The 25,954-nt window shown below is 45.2% G+C and overlaps 1 protein-coding gene across 2 annotated transcripts; it reads left to right on the top strand.

The window, feature by feature from the left end:
- Positions 1 to 1,128: 1,128 nt before the first annotated feature.
- Positions 1,129 to 12,695, top strand: LOC116406899. 2 transcript variants are annotated; one of them, XM_031891967.1, is made up of 6 exons: positions 1,129 to 1,289; positions 6,060 to 6,314; positions 7,971 to 8,159; positions 8,599 to 8,645; positions 9,180 to 9,265; positions 11,899 to 12,695. In XM_031891967.1, exons 1-6 carry the CDS (start codon positions 1,241 to 1,243, stop codon positions 12,077 to 12,079), a joined length of 807 nt encoding a protein of 268 aa, XP_031747827.1. In that variant the 5' UTR covers positions 1,129 to 1,240; the 3' UTR covers positions 12,080 to 12,695. The 2 variants fall into 2 exon arrangements, with proteins under 2 accessions (XP_031747827.1, XP_031747826.1); XM_031891966.1 differs by having other exon boundaries at positions 1,131 to 1,289; positions 8,593 to 8,645.
- Positions 12,696 to 25,954: the final 13,259 nt, after the last annotated feature.

Below are 25,954 nucleotides of genomic sequence, written 5' to 3'. Positions count from 1 at the left end.
TTTAACTTCACTGTGACCTGCTCACCCCCCCCCCCCCCCACACACACACTTGCCAATGGGCAATGTCAGACTAGGGTGCCAGGGGCCTACCAGAAAACCTTAGACTGTGTCCTTTAGACCGATTCGGCGGCTTATCTGCCAGTGTATGGGCACCACAGATGGGCCTCCCCAACCGACACCCGTCTGCAATCGGGCAGATCTCAATGGGGCAGCTTTGATTTTTCCAATGGAGTCAATTCAATCCCTGACCCGATGGCGCCAATACCTGCCAGGTTAGGCTGCGGCATTGTAACACTGCCACTCAGACTGGAAAATCCCAAGTCTGTTAGATTCAGTGGCTTAATGAAACCTGCCCATAAGCTGAATGTTTTGTAGGAAATCTCCCCAAAGCTACTGTATACACAGTAGGTATTGGGGCACTCAGGGGGCGTGGCGTTTCCCCCTTCAGCTCCCAATCACACATTCATTTTTTTTTATAAAATATATATTCTGAAGGTTTTGAATCTTAACCAGTTCTAATACAGAAGGAGAATTACACCAAACTGTAGTTACACTGAGAAAATAAAACATATTAGTCGCACTCGGCTCCTCTGCCGATTCCAGCGATAGGTGCGCAGGAAACTAATACATAGCCAATCGGCTTGTAGCAGCGCAGCAGCTTCCAGATAGTTCCAGATAGTTCCAGATAGTTCTATTCAATATGACCCGCCCTCTCTCCCGCCCACCCACTCCGAACCATTAGTTCTATTCAATATGACCCGCCCTCTCTCCCGCCCACCCACTCCGAACCATTAGTTCTATTCAATATGACCCGCCCTCTCTCCCGCCCACCCACTCCGAACCATTAGTTCTATTCAATATGACCCGCCCTCTCTCCCGCCCACCCACTCCGAACCATTAGTTCTATTCAATATGACCCGCCCTCTCTCCCGCCCACCCACTCCGAACCATTAGTTCTATTCAATATGACCCGCCCTCTCTCCCGCCCACCCACTCCGAACCATTAGTTCTATTCAATATGACCCGCCCTCTCTCCCGCCCACCCACTCCGAACCATTAGTTCTATTCAATATGACCCGCCCTCCCTCCCGCCCACAATAGTTCTTTCACCCAATCACGGCTGCCTGCGCACAGCTGAGAGTTCCGCGGGCTTTGGGTGCCGCTTCAAATCTGTGAGAGGAGCCGGCGAACTGAGGGAAGAAGCACGGAGCCGCACTCGGGGGGAAGTTACCGAGCAGCAATGCCTCGCAGCCTGATCATCCTTCTTATCTTTGCGGCGGGCTCTTCCGGTAAGTGTCTGGGTTTGTGGGGGGAGCGATAAAGGAACGATTTATCACCTGTTGGTTGGGAGCCGCTGCTTAGGGGTTCATACCCCGGCCCCTCTCGGAGCCGTCACCCCGGCCCCTCTCGGAGCCGTCACCCCGGCCCCTCTCGGAGCCGTCACCCCGGCCCCTCTCGGAGCCGTCACCCCGGCCCCTCTCGGAGCCGTCACCCCGGCCCCTCTCGGAGCCGTCACCCCGGCCCCTCTCGGAGCCGTCACCCCGGCCCCTCTCGGAGCCGTCACCCCGGCCCCTCTCGGAGCCGTCACCCCGGCACACTGACTGAGGGTAGATTCGCCTGTAGATACCCGTATGCACATAGCGCTTGGGCAGTTTTATCATGGGACTGGGGGGGCTTCTTACAGTGCAGTTTCAGCTAAAGGAGTGTCTGTGTGTGTGTGAGTGTCTGTGTGTGAGTGTCTGTGTGTGTGTGAGTGTCTGTGTGTGTGTGAGTGTCTGTGTGTGTGTGAGTGTCTGTGTGTGTGTGAGTGTCTGTGTGTGTGTGAGTGTCTGTGTGTGTGTGAGTGTCTGTGTGTGTGTGAGTGTCTGTGTGTGTGTGAGTGTCTGTGTGTGTGTGAGTGTCTGTGTGTGTGTGAGTGTCTGTGTGTGTGTGAGTGTCTGTGTGTGAGTGAGTGTCTGTGTGTGTGAGTGAGTGTCTGTGTGTGTGTGTGTGAGTGTCTGTGTGTGAGTGAGTGTCTGTGTGTGTGAGTGAGTGTCTGTGTGTGTGAGTGAGTGTCTGTGTGAGTGAGTGTCTGTGTGTGTGTGAGTGTCTGTGTGTGTGTGAGTGAGTGTCTGTGTGTGTGTGAGTGAGTGTGAGTGTCTGTGTGAGTGTGAGTGTCTGTGTGTGAGTGAGTGTCTGTGTGTGTGAGTGAGTGTCTGTGTGTGTGTGAGTGAGTGTCTGTGTGTGTGAGTGTCTGTGTGTGTGAGTGTCTGTGTGAGTGTGAGTGTCTGTGTGTGTGAGTGTCTGTGTGTGTGAGTGTCTGTGTGTGTGAGTGTCTGTGTGTGTGTGAGTGTCTGTGTGTGTGTGAGTGTCTGTGTGTGTGTGAGTGTCTGTGTGTGAGTGAGTGTCTGAGTGTGTGTGTGAGTGTCTGTGTGTGTGTGAGTGTCTGTGTGTGAGTGAGTGTCTGTGTGTGTGAGTGAGTGTCTGTGTGTGTGAGTGAGTGTCTGTGTGTGTGTGAGTGTCTGTGTGTGTGAGTGTCTGTGTGTGTGAGTGTCTGTGTGTGTGTGAGTGTCTGTGTGTGTGTGAGTGTCTGTGTGTGTGTGAGTGTCTGTGTGTGTGTGAGTGTGTGTGTGTGTGTGAGTGTGTGTGTGAGTGTCTGTGTGTGTGTGAGTGTCTGTGTGTGAGTGTCTGTGTGTGTGTGAGTGTCTGTGTGTGTGTGTGAGTGTCTGTGTGTGTGTGTGAGTGTCTGTGTGTGTGTGTGAGTGTGTGAGTGTGTGTGTGTGAGTGTCTGTGTGTGTGTGAGTGTCTGTGTGTGTGTGAGTGTCTGTGTGTGTGTGTGAGTGTCTGTGTGTGTGTGTGAGTGTCTGTGTGTGTGTGTGAGTGTGTGTGTGTGAGTGTCTGTGTGTGTGTGAGTGTCTGTGTGTGTGTGAGTGAGTGTCTGTGTGTGACAGGGAGCAGCGCCCATTGTACCCTGCGTATCCCTCCTGTGTGACAGGGAGCAGCGCCCATTGTACCCTGCGTATCCCTCCTGTGTGACAGGGAGCAGCGCCCATTGTACCCTGCGTATCCCTCCTGTGTGACAGGGAGCAGCGCCCATTGTACCCTGTGTATCCCTCCCTGTGTGACAGGGAGCAGCACCCATTGTACCCTGTGTATCCCTCCTGTGTGACAGGGAGCAGCACCCATTGTACCCTGTGTGACAGGGAGCAGCGCCCATTGTACCCTGTGTATCCCTCCTGTGTGACAGGGAGCAGCGCCCATTGTACCCTGTGTATCCCTCCTGTGTGACAGGGAGCAGCGCCCATTGTACCCTGCGTATCCCTCCTGTGTGACAGGGAGCAGCGCCCATTGTACCCTGCGTATCCCTCCTGTGTGACAGGGAGCAGCGCCCATTGTACCCTGCGTATCCCTCCCGTGTGACAGGGAGCAGCGCCCATTGTACCCTGTGTATCCCTCCCGTGTGACAGGGAGCAGCGCCATTGTACCCTGTGTATCCCTCCCGTGTGACAGGGAGCAGCGCCCATTGTACCCTGTGTATCCCTCCCTGTGTGACAGGGAGCAGCACCCATTGTACCCTGTGTATCCCTCCTGTGTGACAGGGAGCAGCACCCATTGTACCCTGTGTGACAGGGAGCAGCGCCCATTGTACCCTGTGTATCCCTCCTGTGTGACAGGGAGCAGCGCCCATTGTACCCTGTGTATCCCTCCTGTGTGACAGGGAGCAGCGCCCATTGTACCCTGCGTATCCCTCCTGTGTGACAGGGAGCAGCGCCCATTGTACCCTGCGTATCCCTCCTGTGTGACAGGGAGCAGCGCCCATTGTACCCTGCGTATCCCTCCTGTGTGACAGGGAGCAGCGCCCATTGTACCCTGCGTATCCCTCCCTGTGTGACAGGGAGCAGCACCCATTGTACCCTGTGTATCCCTCCTGTGTGACAGGGAGCAGCACCCATTGTACCCTGTGTGACAGGGAGCAGCGCCCATTGTACCCTGTGTATCCCTCCTGTGTGACAGGGAGCAGCGCCCATTGTACCCTGTGTATCCCTCCTGTGTGACAGGGAGCAGCGCCCATTGTACCCTGCGTATCCCTCCTGTGTGACAGGGAGCAGCGCCCATTGTACCCTGCGTATCCCTCCTGTGTGACAGGGAGCAGCGCCCATTGTACCCTGCGTATCCCTCCCGTGTGACAGGGAGCAGCGCCCATTGTACCCTGTGTATCCCTCCCGTGTGACAGGGAGCAGCGCCATTGTACCCTGTGTATCCCTCCCGTGTGACAGGGAGCAGCGCCCATTGTACCCTGTGTATCCCTCCCTGTGTGACAGGGAGCAGCACCCATTGTACCCTGTGTATCCCTCCTGTGTGACAGGGAGCAGCACCCATTGTACCCTGTGTGACAGGGAGCAGCGCCCATTGTACCCTGTGTATCCCTCCTGTGTGACAGGGAGCAGCGCCCATTGTACCCTGTGTATCCCTCCTGTGTGACAGGGAGCAGCGCCCATTGTACCCTGTGTATCCCTCCTGTGTGACAGGGAGCAGCGCCCATTGTACCCTGTGTATCCCTCCTGTGTGACAGGGAGCAGCGCCCATTGTACCCTGTGTATCCCTCCTGTGTGACAGGGAGCAGCGCCCATTGTACCCTGTGTATCCCTCCTGTGTGACAGGGAGCAGCGCCCATTGTACCCTGTGTATCCCTCCTGTGTGACAGGGAGCAGCGCCCATTGTACCCTGTGTATCCCTCCTGATCAGCCAAGTGTCATATTTCCTATGTAGCCAAATGCCATCCCCTGCCAAACAGTGTAACCAGTCTGGCTTTGCCTACACATCACCTGACAGGCCGGCGCTGAGCCAGAGCTGCCAAACCACATTCCTGGCAAGTTTCACCTGCCAAACAAATCATGTAACAGGCAAAGGGGTTGATTCACTAAAGTGCGATAAATTTTATTGCACGTTTTTTTGTGTTAAAATAGACGCGCAAATTAGCGCGTGCGTTAAGTCACGTATCGCATGCGTTATTTTTTGCGCAACCGTATGCGTTAGTGCTAAATATCGCATTAGTCTATGCAAAAAATAACCCCTACTTCAGGCAGGCGGTAATTATAGGAAAGTACAGTTCATGAGCTTTTGGCAACACAATATGGACTTTGCAGTGGGATTTATTCAGTCTGTGTTGGCCCCAGAGTGACGCAGCCGCCAGTTTGCAGGGAAATGGGCATTTTCAATACAGTAATTTTAAAAAAGTATTGGCATGTATGGCTAACATGGCGTGCATTTATTTGCGCGACTATTTATATGCGGATACAATTGATGAAATGTTTTGCCAGGCATGGATTCGCAGCAAATTTTTGGACGTGCAGTGAATTTTTCCACGGCAAACTTTTTCATGCGTTTCACAAAACAATCCGCCAACGGCAAAACGCATGAAAAAATTTGCCGCACGTCCAAAATTCGCAGTGAATCCATGCCTGGCGAAACATTTCATCAATTGTATCCGCATATAAATAGTCGCGGGCAACAATTTTTTTTGGCCGCACGACATTGCGAATTTTTCGCTAAAGATAAACGGAACAGATTCGCTCATCACTAGCAGTTACTATTTTTATAAGCAGCTACTAATTATATGCTACCATTTATATGTGGCGACAATTCATATGCGCCTACTATCTATTTGCAGCAACTATACGCGGGCGTTAATTAGCGCATGTACCGTCAAATACCGAACGAAAATAGTCTTCGCGAGTTAAATAACGCATGCAATATCGCACGTAAATTATCGCACGTAAATGATCGCAAGTATGCTTATAGTGACTCGTGCGATAAGTCGTGAAAATTTAGACACGATAACATTTTTAACACACACTATAAATAGTGCACGTTAAAACGCACTTTAGTGAATCAGCCCTAAAGTCTGTTATCTGGCAGCTCTTTTTTTTGGTTGTGTACAAGAATACTTCTTAAATTCCTGTGTGACCAGCTTATAGGGGAACATTGCAGGGCAAACCCTGGTACCTGCCAGAAAATAAAGGCAAAGTTGCCCCTCGCTGTGTGTATCCGCATTGATTCCTTGTTCTTTTCCATTACAGCATCCTCTGGCCCCAATCAGCATGGAAGCTGCAAAGTCTGCTCAGATTTAATAAGACAACATCAATGTACGTGGCGCTGTGGGGTGGAACAGCTGGAGACGCGGAATGGGAAACTAGCGAGCGGTTATAAACACAAAGCAGAGGTTAATAATTCTTGCCTTCATCTAAAGTTTCAACCCAACTGCACCAGTTTTACTTTAGGTTGTATGCAGGATGGCCGTAAAGTCCCTGGTAATGCCACAGTGCGGTGTGATGGTGAGTTACAGAGGGTGAGACTTGTCACATTATTACTGTTTGTCTCCTTTGGTGCTTTCTTTTCACTAGTTATAGTCTCCTGTCCCTTGCGGAGGGGGGGTGGGTGTTGCTGGAGTTCACCTGCAGGCCCAGGGTGCACCCCAAACAGCTGCTTCAGAAGACCTCAAAGTGGCACAAGAAACACAGTGGTTATTGTGTCTGCAGCACCAACAATAAAAGAACATGATCATTAAAATACAAAGGATTTGCCTGAGAACAAGTTGCCGGGGGATTAGTGACACAGGAGCATTGTGGGGTCTGGGTGCCAGCCCATGGCAGCGGGGCTGAGATGTATATAAAGCTGCCCTTACACCTTCAGATTTTAGCTTTCTTCCAACCATTGTTCAGATATCAGTGGTAACGTTCAGACTGAAGTTGTAGGATGAAGCCCTAAAAATAACAAATGGGAGGATGTTCTGAACATGGAATAGTTACAGGCACCAATCGTACCAGAGTGGCTCCTATTGTAGGGCCCCCAAGGGTATCGGCAGATACACAATACTGCGCAGATCGGGATAAGGATACAATGATATATCTTCAAACACAGATGATTAAAGGGGATCTCCACCCAAAAACAGATTTTGCCTAATGAAAGGAAATCTGTCATTGTGTCTGTCTGACTCCTGATACAACTCCCCAATATCCATTCATTCCTCATTCTCACTGGGTTTATAGTTATGTGTAACTGTCACTGTGTCTGTCCCTTTCCCTTCTCTGCACTGCTGGTTCTGACTCCTGATACAACTCCCCAATATCCATTCATTCCTCATTCTCACTGGGTTTATAGTTATGTGTAACTGTCACTGTGTCTGTCCCTTTCCCTTCTCTGCACTGCTGGTTCTGACTCCTGATACAACTCCCCAATATCCATTCATTCCTCATTCTCACTGGGTTTATAGTTATGTGTAACTGTCACTGTGTCTGTCCCTTTCCCTTCTCTGCACTGCTGGTTCTGACTCCTGATACAACTCCCCAATATCCATTCATTCCTCATTCTCACTGGGTTTATAGTTATGTGTAACTGTCACTGTGTCTGTCCCTTTCCCTTCTCTGCACTGCTGGTTCTGACTCCTGATACAACTCCCCAATATCCATTCATTCCTCATTCTCACTGGGTTTATAGTTATGTGTAACTGTCACTGTGTCTGTCCCTTTCCCTTCTCTGCACTGCTGGTTCTGACTCCTGATACAACTCCCCAATATCCATTCATTCCTCATTCTCACTGGGTTTATAGTTATGTGTAACTGTCACTGTGTCTGTCTGTCCCTTTCCCTTCTCTGCACTGCTGGTTCTGACTCCTGATACAACTCCCCAATACCCATTCATCCCTCATTCTCACTGGGTTTATAGTTATGTGTAACTGTCACTGTGTCTGTCCCTTTCCCTTCTCTGCACTGCTCACCATTTGTTGAAGTTCTTAATTTCTATAGGGTTTAAACCAAAGGGGTGAGTGCTACAAGTGACAGTCGCTTGCTTGGGGAAATGTACAGTATAATCCATACATATCTGTACAATTGAGCATAAACCAGAAAGTTGTTAATGAGCAGAAAGGGTGATTACTTGTTTTTGTTTTTCTAATTGCTGCCTTGTTTTTTTTTTTTTTTCTTTCTCTCTAGTGTTCCCAACCATTCCTGCACCACCACAAACCTCCACTGATGGCAACAGGAATACACCTGATCCAAATGTGACACCCAGCGGAACTACATCTGATCTGAAGGTAACACCCAGCGGGACTACAACTGACCCGAAGATGACAACCAATGGGACTACATCTGACTTCAACAAAAACACAATCTTGTATATTGGTAAGTGTTTATCAATAGTGTATATGGTAATGCATCCATTTCCAACCAGAGCCGGCCATGGGCAGCCCCTACTGGCTCTTTCCTGTTTTCCCTATATGTTTATATCATTCTGCTGTAGCTACAGCCAGTAGTTGAGTGTGCCCTGAAGGTCCCACCAGAGAACCTCTTAGTAGGCATATCAACTTGATTTTCTTTGGCTGTGCCCACCTGTGCCCCTGACTAGCTGCCTGTGAGTTGCCTAACAATGAATGGAAGCATTCCAGCTGTGTCCTGAAGTGGAACTATTTTGCTATTATAGCTATTTCCCACCATCTTCATCTCCCAACCTCTCCTGTTTAACATACAGACTTCTGCTGGTGATGCAATTGAATATTTTGCATTAACAAAAACTTGTTTTGAATTTATTAGTAAAGTATCATTAATTTTCTTTAAGGATTAGGTATCGGTGGTGTTGTCATTTTCGTCGGTGTTGGTGCAATAGTCTGGGTGAGTACCACTCCTGGCCTCTGTGATATTCCCACCATCTGATCGGTACAAGAACTTCTATTCGTTTATGGCTGAAAAATGTTATTTCTCACTGCCTGTGCCTCTCATGGATGGTACCTAGGTTACATGATTAAATGAATGCAGCTTTACTGGGATGGGGTTGGCTTTGAACTTTTTAATGATCATTTCCAAAACTCGAAGGCTACATATACAGCACAATTTTGCAAACTTTTAAATTTCAGAATAAACAACTTTTTTCATATAACCTATCAGCAACTTTGTACAAATTTGAAAAAAATGGGGGGCACAACCTATATGCAGCTTCTGTGAGGCTGCGAGCCCCTGGCACTCCTCTACTCCCCGGCTGTAGCCTTCATGTCTATTTCAGAATGAGACTAAATGTCCCTCTTTAAAGACCCCAGACGACATGTTAAAAATTAACTTTCATGAAAATTCCCTTATTTTGAATATTTAACTTTTGCAGCCCAAGCCATGAAATAATCCCTTATTTATACTGTCACCTGTCTCTTTCAGAAATTCCGAGATTATATCAGAGAGCGTTGTTCCTGTCTGTCGGCGGGGGCCAATTATGAGCATTCTGCCCAATATAAGGCAGTACGGTAAGTAGCCATGTTTAAGGGAATAAGATATGTGCAGTGCTTGGCTAGAGGCGACACTTTAGATTAAGATGCCCGGGCAAATTTACAGGTATATGGGGTTTGTGGCTTTAGATACCAGACACGGTAGCTAATCCCATATAATCTGGTCTCAGTCCATGAACTGAGCTATGAATGATCTGGAATCTGTTCCTCTGCCCGCAGCTCAGGAGACAATGTATTGTAATTTCAAATAGAATTTCTACCCACAATGCATCATGTACTTTTTTTTTTATTTCAATTTCTTTTTTTCCCCATTTATTTATAGTGTAAAAATTGTGTGTGTGTACATATATTATAAGAGGCAGGGAGGTCTTTAGTGTCATTGCCACTCAATATACAATTTACAGGACCTTTATTTGAACAAATCTATTGTTTCTAGCAGCCTTTACAGAAAGTATTTTAGAATAAGTAAACAGTTTAGCAGGATTAGACAGCCGGATTGCACCTACCTGCACCGAGAAATACCATTATACTACACTACTGTAGGAATTATTGGAGTATGGTATCTCTCTGTACAGACTATGAGCAAACTTAGGGGGCTGTTCCTGCTGAATTGTGCTTAGTACAGGGGAATCCCTATGTGCCATAGTTTTATGGTATCTCTCTGTACAGGCTATGAGCAAACTTAGGGGGCTGTTCCTGCTGAATTGTGCTTAGTACAGGGGAATCCCTATGTACAGAGAGATACCATAAAACTATGGCACATAGGGATTCCCCTGTACTAAGCACAATTCAGCAGGAACAGCCCCCTAAGTTTGCTCATAGCCTGTACAGAGAGATACCATAAAACTATGGCACATAGGGATTCCCCTGTACTAAGCACAATTCAGCAGGAACAGCCCCCTAAGTTTGCCCATAGCCTGTACAGAGAGATACCATAAAACTATGGCAGCATAGGGATTCCCCTGTACTAAGCACAATTAAGCAGGAACAGCCCCCTAAGTTTGCTCATAGCCTGTACAGAGAGATACCATAAAACTATGGCACATAGGGATTCCCCTGTACTAAGCACAATTCAGCAGGAACAGCCCCCTAAGTTTGCTCATAGCCTGTACAGAGAGATACCATAAAACTATGGCACATAGGGATTCCCCTGTACTAAGCACAATTCAGCAGGAACAGTCCCCTAAGTTTGCTCATAGCATGTACAGAGAGATACCATAAAACTATGGCAGCATAGGGATTCCCCTGTATTAAGCACAATTCAGCAGGAACAGCCCCCTAAGTTTGCTCATAGTCTGTACAGAGAGATACCATAAAACTATGGCACAGACTATGAGCAAATTTAGGGGGCTGTTCCTGCTGAATTGTGCGTTGATACCATAAATCTGTGCCAACCCAGGCCCGCATATGTAGTGCACTTAAGTATGACTTCTTGAGAATATAGCGGCTCGTTATTGGAAATACTGTTAGGCAGCAGCTTCTGGAATAGAAACCCATTTGGATTGCTGTGGTTCTCAGAGAAAGCAATGGCAGTTTTGTTTTCTTGAGCCATTATGGGCCATTATTCAGTCTGTCAGGGATAAATATTAGGAATTCCTTGTCCAAATGACAATTCTGTAACAAGGCAGAGTGAGGCTTAAATGGAACAGCTGGGGTCCTGAGTTCAGTTCCAGCCAGGGCACTATCTGCTTGGCATCTTATACCTTTTAATCATTTGCCTTTTTCTTCTGACCCTGGCAGCCAAAAACTATTGCTCTGTGAGGCTTTTAGGGCTCTGGCACACGGGGAGATTAGTCGCCTGCGACAAAACTCCCTGTTCGCGGGCAACTAATCTCCTCGAGTTGCCTTCCCCTGCCATCCCACCGGCGAACATGTAAGTCGCCGGTGGGATGGCAGACGCGGCGGGGCGATTTCGGGAAATTGCCGAAAAAGACTCGCGACTTTTTCCTTTATCTTTCTATTCAGGTCCTCTCCTATTCATATATCAGTCTTTCATTTAAACCACTGCCTGGTTGCTAAGGTAGTCTGAACCCTAGTGACCGCATAGCTGCTGAAATTCCAAACTGGAGAGCTGCTGAATAAAAAGCTAAATAGTGAAAAAAACACAGAGCATTAAAAGTGAAGACCAACTGCAATTTTAAGGTGAACAACCCTGTTAATGGGTGCCACTGCCCCTCCTTGTTATGAGATTAGATACGTTGATGAATAGTGCTTTCATGCTGCCTGATACTGAGAGGGGATACGGGAATGAAATCTTAAGCTGGCCATACATGCACCGATACTATCGTACGAAACCTCGTTTGGTACGATATTCGGTGCGTGTATGGCACGTTGGCAAGTCGACCGATATCGCAGGAAGCGACTCGCCGATCGGACCGGTTAAAAGATTTTGATTGGGCGCCATAGAAGGCGCCTGACCAAAATCTGCCGTCGGGGCTGAAACGGCAGAAGGAGGTAGAAATCCTATTGTTTCTACCTCCTTCCCTGTCGATTCAGCCCTGACTGTGTGTGGCGGATCTGACGATGTTTTGTGTGACCGATGGTCACACGAAACATCGCCAGATCGCCACGTGTGTGGCCACTTTTAGGGTGAAACAGCCATCATGTTGCTTATAGTACTTATTCTGTGTGTATTTAACCCTTTATTACAGAGTAAGGGTGAATGGAGATGGAGGAACAAGCTCTTCTGAAAACCCCACAATTCCCTCAAATCCCAATCTGCAAGATCAGAGGAATGATCTTCTCCCTTCTGGAAATCAAGATGCAGTAGTTGTAATTGTGCCGAATGGTGATACAGAGAATCCTAATGGAACCAGCGCTGACCCTGCCTGATTCCTGTGCCGGAGCAGAATGTGGCTACAAGCTCACCGGGCCAAAACAGCTTTCATCTTCGCACTATTTTGCGCAGTTTAAGATCAAGGATTCTGTCCATTTTTAAAAGGCCTAATAACAATGTAATATAGGGGGATTGATGCTGCCTGTGTCTCTAGTGAGAGGCATGCTCTGGGTAATCCCCAGATAGAGTCTGTCTCTCCCGCAAAGGCACGCAAATGCTAGGCTGCACCAGCCAATGAATTGGCAGAGGTGGGACTTTTGCATCCATTCTACTTTCTGGTATATAAAAATGGTGCGTAATGCAACTTTCCTTTTAATTACTTCTTTTGTACACACTTTTTAAAACCGTGCGCACTTTTTTAAAAATGACTTCTACAAAAAGTGAATGTAAAATGGATGACCGTGTTATTCTAATCTAAGCACTTTTGAATTTACATTCTTTTTTTATTTATTATGGCTCGATGCCGATTTTATTGGTAACAGTTCCTCAAAATGGCGGCTCAGCGTAAATGCGTTTATGTTTAGTAGAAGCATAGGTGGTAAGCGCTGCGTATGTCTTCTGTACATGGCATTAATATAGTGCCTTAACCCTTTAATCACCAGCTGAATGTATTTTATTTACACCCAGTGCCAGATTTTGAACATTTGGCATTACCTTGGCAACTGTGGGTTCAGCAAGGAAAACTGGACACTGCTTTTTTTTTTTTTTTAATGACAGCCCCCCTTTTTTACCCCTCCCATATAGATTGTAAGCTCTACGGGGCAGGGACATCCTTCATCTTGTGTTTCTGACTCTTATTGCAACTGCACATTGTATTTATTGTTGTACTTTGTATTTATCCATTTTGTATTTATCCATTTTTAACCCCCTGTCTGTATTAATGAATTCTACTGTACAGCGCTGCATACATAAGTAGCACTTTATAAATAAAGATATACATACATACATACATACAGCCCAATTATTTGTATAATTCCCCCCTTGTAACATATATATAAGTCCACACAACAGCACCACACTCCGAAAGTTGCTACAATGTAGCTGCCCCTGTGCATGGAATACCAAATAGATACCAAATCAAACACAACCAGCACCAAGGGTCTTGTGGTTCAAACAAATATTGGTGTATTATAATTGCATGTACAACCGACGTTTCGGTTTTCAAGGAAACGTCGGTTGTACATGCAATTATAATACACTAATATTTGTTTGAACCACAAGACCCTTGGTGCTGGTTGTGTTTGATTTGGTGTGTGTGTATATATATATATATATATATATATATATATTATATATTGTGCCTCCCATGCCTCACCCCCCCCCCCCCCCCAAAATTTTGGCGGTGGGATTATTCCACTACAGGTGACAGCTCTGTGGGTAAATATCAGAGACATACTTTCCTGGCAAAAAAAGGGGGGCTGAAAATGGGGGTTGTAAAAAAAAAAAATTGAAAAGCCTCATATCCCCGAAATATGCTAATACCAAATATGTATAGTTTTATAGATAATTCTATAAATCAAACACTCCCCGAATGACACTACCAGATCTGCATACTTTAGATTTCAACTCCAAACTCAACTTTCCCCCAGAAAACCATATTTATTTATTTATTTATATATTTAAAGTACACTTTATCCCACACCCAAAATGGGTAAATGCCTTTCTGCTCCAGACTAGCAAACTGCAAAGCTTTCCTGTAGTTGGCGGTTTTGATGAAATTGCCTCTTAGCTTCCACTTATCTTATAAAATGCCCTAAATATGAACCCCAGGGGATTTCTGAACAGTTTGATGCCCAATGTGCATAGATTTGCCAAACTGTGGCATGTAGGGGCACCAATTATAGCAAACTTCATTTTTTTTAAAGCAAAATCAATGACAATGCAGTTAAACTGCTAAAATCTAATAAACACAATCAAATATGTGCAATTTTGACTGATAGCATTAGGCACAAAATGATGTAGTTTCATTAGTTTTGCTTTTCAAACACAGTTTTACAGACACAGCAGTTGCGCCAAGTATATTTAGGGAACAGAAACACTCCTGAAGGATTTATTTCCGAGTTTTCCGTCCAATTCTTGGTTCATAGCGTTGTGTTTACAATAACTGGGGAAATAATTATTATTATAAGGAAATTGTTATTTATATATTATTATAATATTTATATTATATTTATATCTTATTATATTTTTTGCTGTATAAAATGCCTATTCCTGTGCCAAAAGGTAAATACAAATAACAGATTTCACTCGCCTCGTCTCCTGCTTTACCTCCTGTTGGATGGATGGATTTAGACCAATAGAATAAGTAAATAATGCGCATATCCAGTCATGATAGACCAGTTGCTTCCAGAGTGTGGGGCTCAACCCACCAAGGGGCTTGGGAACACCCATGGTGCAAGGGGGTACTGCAATTAGGGGCCCCGGAGGCAGAAAGGGTCTTAAATGCTATCTGTGGAGTTTGTGGTAAATGGGCAGGGTTTGGGTGGATCATTTTTTGGGCCCAATGATCAGACTATACGTAGAACTGTGCAGAACCCTCAACCCACCTAGTGGCCCATATTTGGCTGGTCTGGTTTGACTCGTAATTGAATTACAATAGGGGCCAGTGCGGGAGAGGACTGAATCAGTAACCTCACCGGCAACTGGAGTTTCCCATATCCTGATCCCCAGCCTGATACTGGACAGGCCATAAGCTGCAGGTTCTGTGAAATTCTCTCAAAAATGTTCGTAAAAGTTTTAATGCCCTTGTTTAACTAAACCCACAGCGGGATAAATACAGTGCCAATTCCATGTATAATACCCCAGAACCCACAGCGGGATAAATACAGTGCCAATTCCATGTATAATACCCCAGAACAAATGACAAGACAGATAACATGACAAGAATGTGCTGAAGTAAAAGCGGTGTTCCAACACGGTGGATAGACCTAAAACGAGGTGGACCAGGTGGGTTTGGGACTACATAACAACAGGTGTAGGCTGTAAGCCAAACTACTCACAACACCCCAGCCTGCTCACAGCCTCTCCCTATCCCTCTCCAGGGACAAAGCCCCCACAGAGCCTATCTATGTTGCTGTTATTGGGGGATGGATCAACGAGGGATCAAAAAGGTCCTTCTCATTCTGAGGCAGGATTGGTCCTGGGTTGAGACAGGGCAGTCTTCCTGCTGTGATGTAAAGTTCTAGAAGAGGCAAAAGAATGGCAACTAATATACCTGGGGTGATGTAATAAAAGTTGCTAAGTTTGTTAGTAGTCTAGTAACTCATAGTAACCAATCAGCAGCTTACATTTACTGGCCAGCTGTTTGAAAGGGAAATCATTGGTTGCTATGTGTAACTAGAACACCGCACATTATATTACATGCCTTTATATATTTGACTGTACATTAGATTACATTATTCCGTTTATGCCCTTATATATTTGACTGTACATTATATTACATTATTCCGTTTATGCCCTTATATATTTGTCCTTCCAACACAATGGTACAGTCATAGGGAGAGTAAATCTGAAACAAGGCTGGACATAAATCTTACCGAGATGGGGAGGATACTTTCTTATGGGTAAAAGAACCACAAAGGCTGCTGCCGATTTCTTAATGAGCTGTACCAGGACTTCCAATAAATTCACAAGCTAAAAAATAAGGGAAATGTGGAGCTCCGCCCTCTCTGCTGTGTTGCCTGCCCTCTCAGAATGAATCAATACTCAGTTTATTACATAAATAGGAATAATCACCTGGGGCTAGAGAAATGGGACATTTTCAGGCACAAACACTTGTTGGTTTGTATTTCACGTAGCTGACAGTGTCCCTTGGCTTGTGGCATCAGGTGCCTATGTCAGGCCACATCCTGTCCTGCAGCCGCCACAGTTTCATTTCCCGTGCACCAACTTTTTATCTCATATGAAGACTGGCTATGGAAGGGTTAGCTGGCTTTGCCCTCTGCTCCGTCATTCTGATTTTAGGTAAGTATCTCCTCTACTACTGTGTTCTGTGCTGAGTTACACAGAGATCCAGTTTATCTGAGATATCATTTACAGTAGGGGGTACATTATCCCTTATAATACATAGTTACATAGTTACATAGGGTTGAAAAAAGACCTGTATCCATCAAGTTCAACCCATCCAAGTAAACCCAGCACACCTAACCCACACCTAGCACACCTAACCCACACCTAATAATACATGAGTGATACTCAGAGTTCCCTGTATAACTCAGCCTGCAGCCTTGTGCCTTTATATGGTCACAGAACCCCTCAGTGACTGCTAATATCCTTATCATTTACAGTAGGGGGTACATTATCCCTTATAATACATGAGTGATACTCAGAGTTCCCTGTATAACTCAGCCTGCAGCCTTGTGCCTTTATATGGGCACAGAACCCCTCAGTGACTGCTAATATCCTTATCATTTACAGTAGGGGGTACATTATCCCTTATAATACATGAGTGATACTCAGAGTTCCCTGTATAACTCAGCCTGCAGCCTTGTGCCTTTATATGGGCACAGAACCCCTCAGTGACTGCTAATATCCTTATCATTTACAGTAGGGGGTACATTATCCCTTATAATACATGAGTGATACTCAGAGTTCCCTGTATAACTCAGCCTGCAGCCTTGTGCCTTTATATGGGCACAGAACCCCTCAGTGACTGCTAATATCCTTATCATTTACAGTAGGGGGTACATTATCCCTTATAATACATGAGTGATACTCAGAGTTCCCTGTATAACTCAGCCTGTAGCCTTGTGCCTTTATATGGGCACAGAACCCCTCAGTGACTGCTAATATCCTTATCATTTACAGTAGGGGGTACATTATCCCTTATAATACATGAGTGATACTCAGAGTTCCCTGTATAACTCAGCCTGCAGCCTTGTGCCTTTATATGGGCACAGAACCCCTCAGTGACTGCTAATATCCTTATCATTTACTGTAGGGGGTAAACTAAGGATATTAGCAGTCACTGAGGGGTTCTGTGACCATATAAAGGCACAAGGCATAATGTACCCCCTACTGTAATTGATAAGGATATTAGCAGTCACTGGGGGGTTCTGTGCCCATATAAAGGCACAAGGCTGCAGGCTGAGTTATACAGGGAACTCTGAGTATCACTCATGTATTATAAGGGATAATGTACCCCCTACTGTAAATGATAAGGATATTAGCAGTCACTGAGGGGTTCTGTGCCCATATAAAGGCACAAGGCTGCAGGCTGAGTTATACAGGGAACTCTGAGTATCACTCATGTATTATAAGGGATAATGTACCCCCTACTGTAAATGATAAGGATATTAGCAGTCACTGAGGGGTTCTGTGCCCATATAAAGGCACAAGGCTGCAGGCTGAGTTATACAGGGAAATCTAATATGCTCATATTTAAAAGCAAAGGCTACAAAGAAACATTAATAACCAATTACCTCACTAACACTGTTTATAAGATGATTTTGTACAGTTAATTCATAGCTATTTTTTTGTGTTCCCAGCACCCACAGGAGGGGAAGAGATGACTGTTCATGTCGGTGCTGTTAATGGCACTGTAGGGCAATCCATCCTCCTGCCGACCTCGTACAAACTAACACACCAGTTCTCTAGCTATACCATACAGTGGTGGAAAGGTAACCAGTGCATTGTGGATTATTATGGCCAAAACTGCACCATCGACTCACAAGGATTCCCCACGTGGGAAGCTGGAGACACCACAATATTTGCTGAGGACAGAAGAAGAATTGAATTCTACAAGAGAAATGGGTCCCTGCTGCTCCGGGATCTGCAGATAAAAGATGAAGGAATTTACATTGTCTCCTTCATAAATCCTAAAGCTGATATCCAGAAGGAAATCCAAGTATGGGTCCACGAGACTCTTGCAGCTGGTACGTGCACTTTATAACACCCATCCCATTATTATAGTTGGCCTTTTCACTAATAATTGAGGCTGACATTGCCCTGATAGGGAAAATACCAGGTAACATTAGCTGAATTCTGGATTTCCAAGGTTTTAATGTGTGGCTGCTGGCCCTTACAAGGGACCATTTCACTGGTCATGGAGGGAAAGGGGGGATTAGATTTCAGATGGCAACTCTGTCAAGACCAGTTGTATCAGAGTTCGCTGGGGTAGAGCATTTTTTAAGGACTTCTAAGCCACATTACCCAAACCAGATACATCTAGCCTGGGCTCCACTTTGGACTCACAGATAGTGATGGGTGAAATGTTTCGCCAGGCATGGATTCGCAGTGAATTTCCGAGTTTCACCATTGGCGGATTGTTTAAAAAAATGGCTGAAAAAATTCGCCGCAGAAAATTTGCGGGCGTCAAAAGAATAGTCCCACGGCAGAATAAATAGTTGTGGGCGTCAAAAGAATAGTCACGCATCAGAATAAATAGTCGCGGGCGTCAAAAGAATAGTCACACATCAGAATAAATAGTCTCGGGCATCAAAAGAATAGTCGCGCATCAGAATAAATAATCATGGGCACCAAAAGAATAGTCGCGCATCAGAATAAATAGTCGCGGGCGTCAAAAGAATAGTCACGCATCAGAATAAATAGCCATGGGCACCAAAAGAATAGTCGCGCGTCAGAATAAATAGTCGCGGGCATCAAAAGAATAGTCGCGCATCAGAATAAATAGTCATGGGCACCAAAAGAATAGTCCCGCATCAGAATAAATAGTCGCGGGCATCAAAAGAATAGTCACGCATCAGAATAAATAGCCATGGGCACCAAAAGAATAGTCGCGCGTCAGAATAAATAGTCATGGGCACCAAAAGAATAGTCGCGCATCAGAATAAATAGTTGTGGGCGTCAAAAGAATAGTCGTGCGTCAGAATAAATAGTCACGGGAGTCAAAAGAATAGTTGCGCATCAGAATAAATAGTCACGGGCGTCAAAGGAATAGTCGTGCGTCAGAATAAATAGTCATGGGCGACAAAAGAATAGTCGCGCGTCAGAATAAATAGTCATGGGCGTCAAAAGAATAGTCCCACGTCAGAATAAATAGTCGCGGGCATCAAAAGAATAGTCACGCATCAGAATAAATAGTCATGGGCGTCAAAAGAATAGTCCCGCATCAGAATAAATAGTCGCGGGCATCAAAAGAATAGTCGCGCATCAGAATAAATAGTCATGGGCGTCAAAAGAACAGTCGCGCATCAGAATAAATAGTCGCGCGTCAAAAGAATAGTCGCGGACGACAAATTTTTTTGATGCGTGACATTTTTGCCCATCACTACTCATAGATAATACTATGATCCCATAGGAGTGCTAAGGATTGAAGTGATGGAAAAGGCTTGAATAGGCACTTAGCATTAACTGCCACCTAAAAATGTGTTTATCCCTAATAGAAATTATGACTTGGTATATGGTATAAAACAGTTTCTAATGAGAAATAAATAGTTCCTGCTCATTCATGCCAAGATGTCTTCTTGCTTTTTAGAGGCGCCGACGATACACACGCTGGAAATTATATTTATTGTACGCACAGTTCTCTGCTTTCTTCCCATCCTCACTCTCGTGTTCCTCATCTGCCGCTGGGAATGTCGGCCATGACCAACACCCGCGGGTCAGCTTTATGCAAACACCAAAAACAGTTTTAAGGACAATAGCGGTATAATATATAAATTCCTACTAATTCCGATGCGCAGGTTCAAATCTTTTCAGTATCCTTAAGGCACAGTGCCTTTTTCTGGAAATTCCAAGGCACCAAGGATTATAATGGGTGGTCCATGATATATCTGTATTAGAATTGCCCAGTGCCGGAGGATTTCCCTATTGGGAGGTGAGTAGGGGTGAGCTATTCTCAGCTGTGGGGGAGGCAGCTAGTCATTCATTTATCAATGCTTCCATTATTTTCCCACTTATTTAGATTACACTAGTGGTGGTAACAATTACGGGCAATACTAATATCTACAGTTAGTATTAGTGGTTGTATATATAGTTTATGTATGTGAGTGTATAGATTGGTAGGTGTGGGTTGTGTGTGCTGGGTTTACTTGGATGGGTTGAACTTGATGGACTCTGGTCTTTTTTCAACCCTATGTAACTATGTATGAATAGCTCCAAACTCAACCATTTCCAACCAACAACTGTATTGGTCTCAGCCATTTTGGCCATGAACCCGCCCAGTGATGTCGCAGAAAGTGAAGGGGGTGTAGCAAACAGGCAGAAAGAGTCAGATCTAGGATTGTAGCTACAACATCTTTGTGGAACTGAAGCCCCACCCACTTTTACGTGTACGGCTAAAATATCCTTGCAACCTGATTGTGCCAACCCAACCAAAGAGCTAAGTATTCTGTGCCCTAGGTGATTTTACCTTTTTGCTAGAAACGGTTTATTTTTGCATACCCTCCACTTCTTTCCCAGTCCTCAATATTTCCATATTCCCTTTATTTTTGTTTTTTCCCCCGCCCCCTTCCAGCCACTTAATGCCACAATCCTCCATTAGGTTTCAGTTTGGGATCAGGCTGAATGATGCACCATAGCTCAGTTCAGAGGCAATTAGACACCACGCTTATTATTTGCCCATTGGCTTCACAAACATAAATGGTCTTAATTGGGCACCTAGTAGTGGAAACAGTTGGTTATGAGCAGATAAAGTAGCAGAAATGTCCAAGTCAAAGCTGTGTTACAGGGAAGCGCCGCCCCAAAAGGTATTTTTTTTAATCCCACCTTGTAGCCCCCAAGGCATTTGCTTCTCTCGCCTTGTTCCTGACTGGCATTACCAGTCCATATATAAACTGCTGCTGCTGAATAAAATTCCCACTGATGCTTGCTTGTTGTATTGTCTTTTTTTTTAAGTTGTACCTTCTGATAATGAAATGAAAGACCTTGGCCAATAAAAGCTGACAGGGTTGTTTAAAAAACCAAAGGGATGGAGTATCTGAACATTCAAACAACTTTATTATTTCATTTTTAAAATGGATTTTATTACACAGTTGAAATTTCATGGCTTAATGTAATATCAATGGAACGATGTGATTTTTGTTACAAAGTTAATTTGGGTTGTAAAAGACAAAAGTCTATCAAGTTCAAATGACCCCCAGTGCAAATATATACACAGTTTCTTACCGACCTATCTATATACTCACATATATAAACTATACAGTATATATCAATATCTATGCTTATAGTTGATAGTAGTAACACAATAGCCTTGGATACTCAGCTTGTTCAAGAACTCATCCAGGCCCCTCTTATAGGCATTAACAGAATCTGCCATTACCCCATCACTAGGAAGGGCATTCCCCAACCTCACTGCCCTCACCGTGAGGAACCCCCTACCCAACATCCCCCGGCAGGGCATTCCCCAACCTCACTGCCCTCACCGTGATGAACCCCCTACGCTGCTTCAAATGGAAGCTCCGTTCCTCTAATCTAAAGGGGGGGCCTCTGGTGCGCTGATTGTTTTTATGGGAAAAAGAATCTCCCACTATTTGCCTATAATCCCCTCTAATGTACTTGTACAGGGTAATCATGTCCCCTGAAAGGCATCTATTTTCTAGAGAAAATAACCCCAAATTTGACAGTCTAACCTCATAGTTTACATCCTTCATTCCTTTTGCCAGTTTAGTTGCACGTCTCTGCACTCTCTCCAGCTCATTAATATCCTTCTTAAGGACTGGAGCCCAAAACTGCCCTGCATTCTAAAGGTGGGGCTCTACCAGAGACTTATAAATTGAATGCCATTTTTTATGTAAGACAGCCTTTTGATTAGTAGCCATGGAATGACTCTGCCTAGATCCTTCCCAATTTAGGATCCCCCCAACACACTATTATATACTATTTACTGTATAACTCACATTTATATAATTTCTAACAAAGTGCATAATCTTGCCTATCCTTCAGCCAGTTCTCTATCCAAGTACAAATATTATGTTCTAGGCCAATATTCCTAAATTTAACCATTAACCTTCATTGAGGTACTGTATCAAACGCTTTAGCAATGTCTAAGTAAATCACATTCACTGCCATCCCTGAGTCTAGGTTCCAGCTCACATCCTCAAATTAGTCTGGGAAGATCTATTCCACATAAAACCATACAGGCACAAACCCATAGTATTGTGCTTTGCAATGTATTCAAGTATCATATCCTTTATTATCCCTTCCAAAAGATTTCCTACCACAGATGTCCAACTATCAAGCCTATAGTTTTCAGACTGAGAGGCCTGACAGCAAATTGGCAATTTCTTGGCACCATGGCAGGCCTCAAAGAGACTTGTATAATTAAGTAAAGCTGTAAATTAGTAGAAAAGAAGATGGGAAGCCACTGAGGGCTTCTTCAGAGTCACAAATCCTTACTGCTAAAGGCCTCTGGTTGGTGTAGCACTGGGTACATCAGGTCCATCAGGATTATTGCAGCATATATATATTTATATATATATCTATAATGCACAAGAGCCATGAATATCTTGTAAATTATATCCTTATAAACAGAGCTTACTGATGTCATCGGTTATAATCGGTGCTTAGTGATGTCATTGAGTCACATGACTCAATGCAACTTGAGTATTATAAAGCCATATAATGGCACACCAATTTTGTACTGAGAATTAGGAAAACCGAGCAGGACTCACTGAGATTGACACTACGATCGGCCAATCCCCGATTGCAATGTCATAGCCCCACCCAATGTCGTGGCTCCGCCTCATGATGTCACTGCCCGCCCCCTGCCTGGCGACAGACATCGGCAGAGATGGCAACCCTAATACATAAACACACAGTTTGGGTTAAAAGACAACTCATTTGGGACAGAAGCAAATCTGCCTCGAGCTGACACGTAAGTAACACTGTGGTTGCAAATATTCTTTCAACTCTCACCTGAATTATTTGCTACAGGAGTGGAAGGATCTTCGCTTAGGTCTCTAGTTTGACAGATATCCCTCCGCGACCCTTATACACCTTTTTATGCTATGAACCCGCCTACTTCATTCAATGACGAAACAGCTTCTGGATGTTCTAGCCAATCGCTGCTACACACGTTTGTTTGTCATTACATCATTAGCACTTTAAAGTCTCGGCGCGTAGGAAAGTCTTCAGTCTGTTAAGAAGAAGACTAGTGTTAAGGAACACGTTACCGGGCAGCAATGGCTTTTCACTTTATCATTGCACTTATTGCTGTAGTGTCAGCCTTACCGGCAGCAGCCTCGCCTGGTAAATGCCGTTTCTCTAAATGACGATGTGTATACACAGTTGGTTAGAAGGCACTGCCTGTAGAATCAGTCTGTCGCCCAACCCTCCTCTAAATGCTGAGCAGTACCGCCTGTAGATACAGGGCTGGGGAAAACCTTTACCGGCAGTGACTGTTCCAGCGCAGTTATTCGGTTGTACCGGCCGGGTTCTATTCAGCACTTACATTAAAGGGACGGGGTTTTCATCCTGCTGAACTGTGCACCTAGCTTACAGGAAATTCTTCTGAGGAATACTAGCAGAACGTGTATGACTGGCTTAGAAATAAAGGCAAAGTAATCCTGCCCTGTCAGTGTCTGATTGACTCGTTCACTTTATTCTTGTAATACTGGATAAGCTTCCATCATTTGTATTACTCCAATTATACATACAAAAACTGATCTATCCCCCCGAGTGGCTTGCCACGTGGCTGGTATTTGGTCAGTAATTTACTGGTAGGAAAGAAAGCTAAAAATATTGGGAGGCCATTTTTTTTTCAGAAAAGTTGGGAACCCTAGGGTTTATATAGCCCCCATTCCGGTAGGGGAAACAGTGTTTTTTTCCCCTGAAAAAAGCCCCTCACCAGAACTAAGCCGCCCATGCCAGTAGGATGCTCTCTAAGCTGGCGGTTATATTTGGTGAGATGTATGCACATACCGTGGGGTGTATTTATTATAGTGTGTAAGACAACGCCTCCCGGTGATGTTGCCCATAGCAACCAATCAGATCTTTCCTTTTGTTTTCTAATTTGTAGGTGTTCAATCTAAAGCTGCCCGGGGCCAAGCGAGCGGATCTTTACCCGATATCCCCACCTACGGATGGGCGATATCGGGTAACATGTAGGCGAATTCAATCGTTTGGCCCTGGGGCCAAACGATCGAATTCTGACAGCACCATTGGGCAATTCGGTTCGGGGACCGCATCAACCAGCCGACGCGGTCCCCGATCCGATTGAATTTTCTAACCTGCCCAATCGATATCCGCCCAATTTCAGGCCAGATATCGGTCGGCCAGGCCGCTCGTTTCTGCCCCTACACGGGCCGATAAGCTGCCAAGTCGGTCCAAGGGAACGATATCGGCAGCTTCTATCGGCCCGTGTATGGGGACCTTAATTGCTGATGGGTTGCTCTCAGTGTATTTATTGCTGATACCAAATCTGGCAGCCGCCCTTCCCCTGCTCACCGGCTGCACCACAGGTGCAAAAGCCGCAGTATCACAAGTATAAATTGTTGTTTGGCCGGTCGAACCCGCAGCAGTCACAACTCGATCTCTTGAAATAAGGTACAGTATAGGGGAAGCGTAATATCTGATATCCTTTTCTTTTCCATCACAGCATTCTCTGGTCGGAATCAACATGAAGGCTGCAAAGTCTGCTCCCCTTTAATAGAACTAAAGTGCACGTGGCGCTGCGGGGGGTACAGACTGCAGACAGACAATGGGAGCCTAATAAGAGGTTATGAAGACAAAGCAAAGGTCGACAGTTCTTGCCTTGTTCTACTCAATCCCCCCAACTGCACCAGCTTGACGTCAGATTGTATTCAGCATGATGGGCGAAGGAAAATGGAAAACGTCTCAGTTCAGTGTGAAGGTGAGTTACTGGGGTTCAGGGGATAACTGCTTATATTAATCCTGTTTTGCAGTGGTGTAACTATATATACAGCAGATCCCGCAGTCGCAGGAGGGCCCTGGCAGCAGGGGGCCCGGACCGCAGGGTCTGCTGTACCTTAGTCCCTCCTCCCTGGGACCAGAGGTGCGGTGAGTGACTGGTCACGCTGGGCCCCCCCAAAAGATTTTACTGCAGGGGGGCCCGGCGAGACCAAGTTACACCACTGCTGTTTTGTCTCCTTTGTTATAAATAGATTTTATAGATTCTGCTGACTTTGGGGAGGGTTGGCAGCAAGAGTTGCAGATTCAGGAAGCCCCCAAACAAATGGTTCCTAGAATAAAACCTGGTTATTGTGACTGTTAGCACCGACATTTAAATAACACCATCATCAGAATACAAAGTGTCAGTATTTACCCTAAAGGGGCGGTTCAACTTTTGGTATGTTATACAGTAGACATTTTAAGCAACTTTTCAATTGGTCTTCATTATTTATTTTTTATATGTCCTGAATTATTTGCCTTCCTCTTCTGACTCTTTCCAACTTTCAAATGGGGGTCACTGACCCCCGCAGCCAAAAACTATTGTTCTGTGAATTTTTTTGTTATTGTTAATATTTCAGACCACTCCCTGGTTGCTAACATAATTTGGACCCTAGCAACCAGATAACTGCAGATAAACTGAAGCATTGCTAATAATAAATGAAGTTATTCAAAAACCACATATAATAAACAATGAAGACCAATTACAAATTGTTTCAGAATAGCCCGTACATCATACTAATAGTTAACTCAAAGACAAAGTGCAGGGATTAGTAATACAGGACCAGGCCCAGACTTGGATTCAAAATAGGCCCTGGCATTCCCAGTAGACAGAGGCCCAAACAGCCCCCACAGGCCCAATAAATAGTCACTGTCTGTGGCACCTTACAGCCCCCCTGGCATTCCCAGTACCCAGAGGCACAAACAGCCCCCCCAGCCCAATAGTGACTGTCTATGGCACCTTACAGCCCCCCTGGCATTCCCAGTACCCAGAGGCACAAACAGCCCCCCCAGCCCAATAAATAGTGAGTGTCTGTGGCACCTTACAGCCCCCCTGGCATTCC

This window comes from Xenopus tropicalis, chromosome 8 (genome assembly GCF_000004195.4).
Source record: "Xenopus tropicalis strain Nigerian chromosome 8, UCB_Xtro_10.0, whole genome shotgun sequence".
NCBI lineage: Eukaryota > Metazoa > Chordata > Amphibia > Anura > Pipidae > Xenopus > Xenopus tropicalis.
The sequence above is the reverse complement of the archived record's forward strand: the minus strand, read 5'-3'. Positions and strand labels throughout refer to the sequence as shown.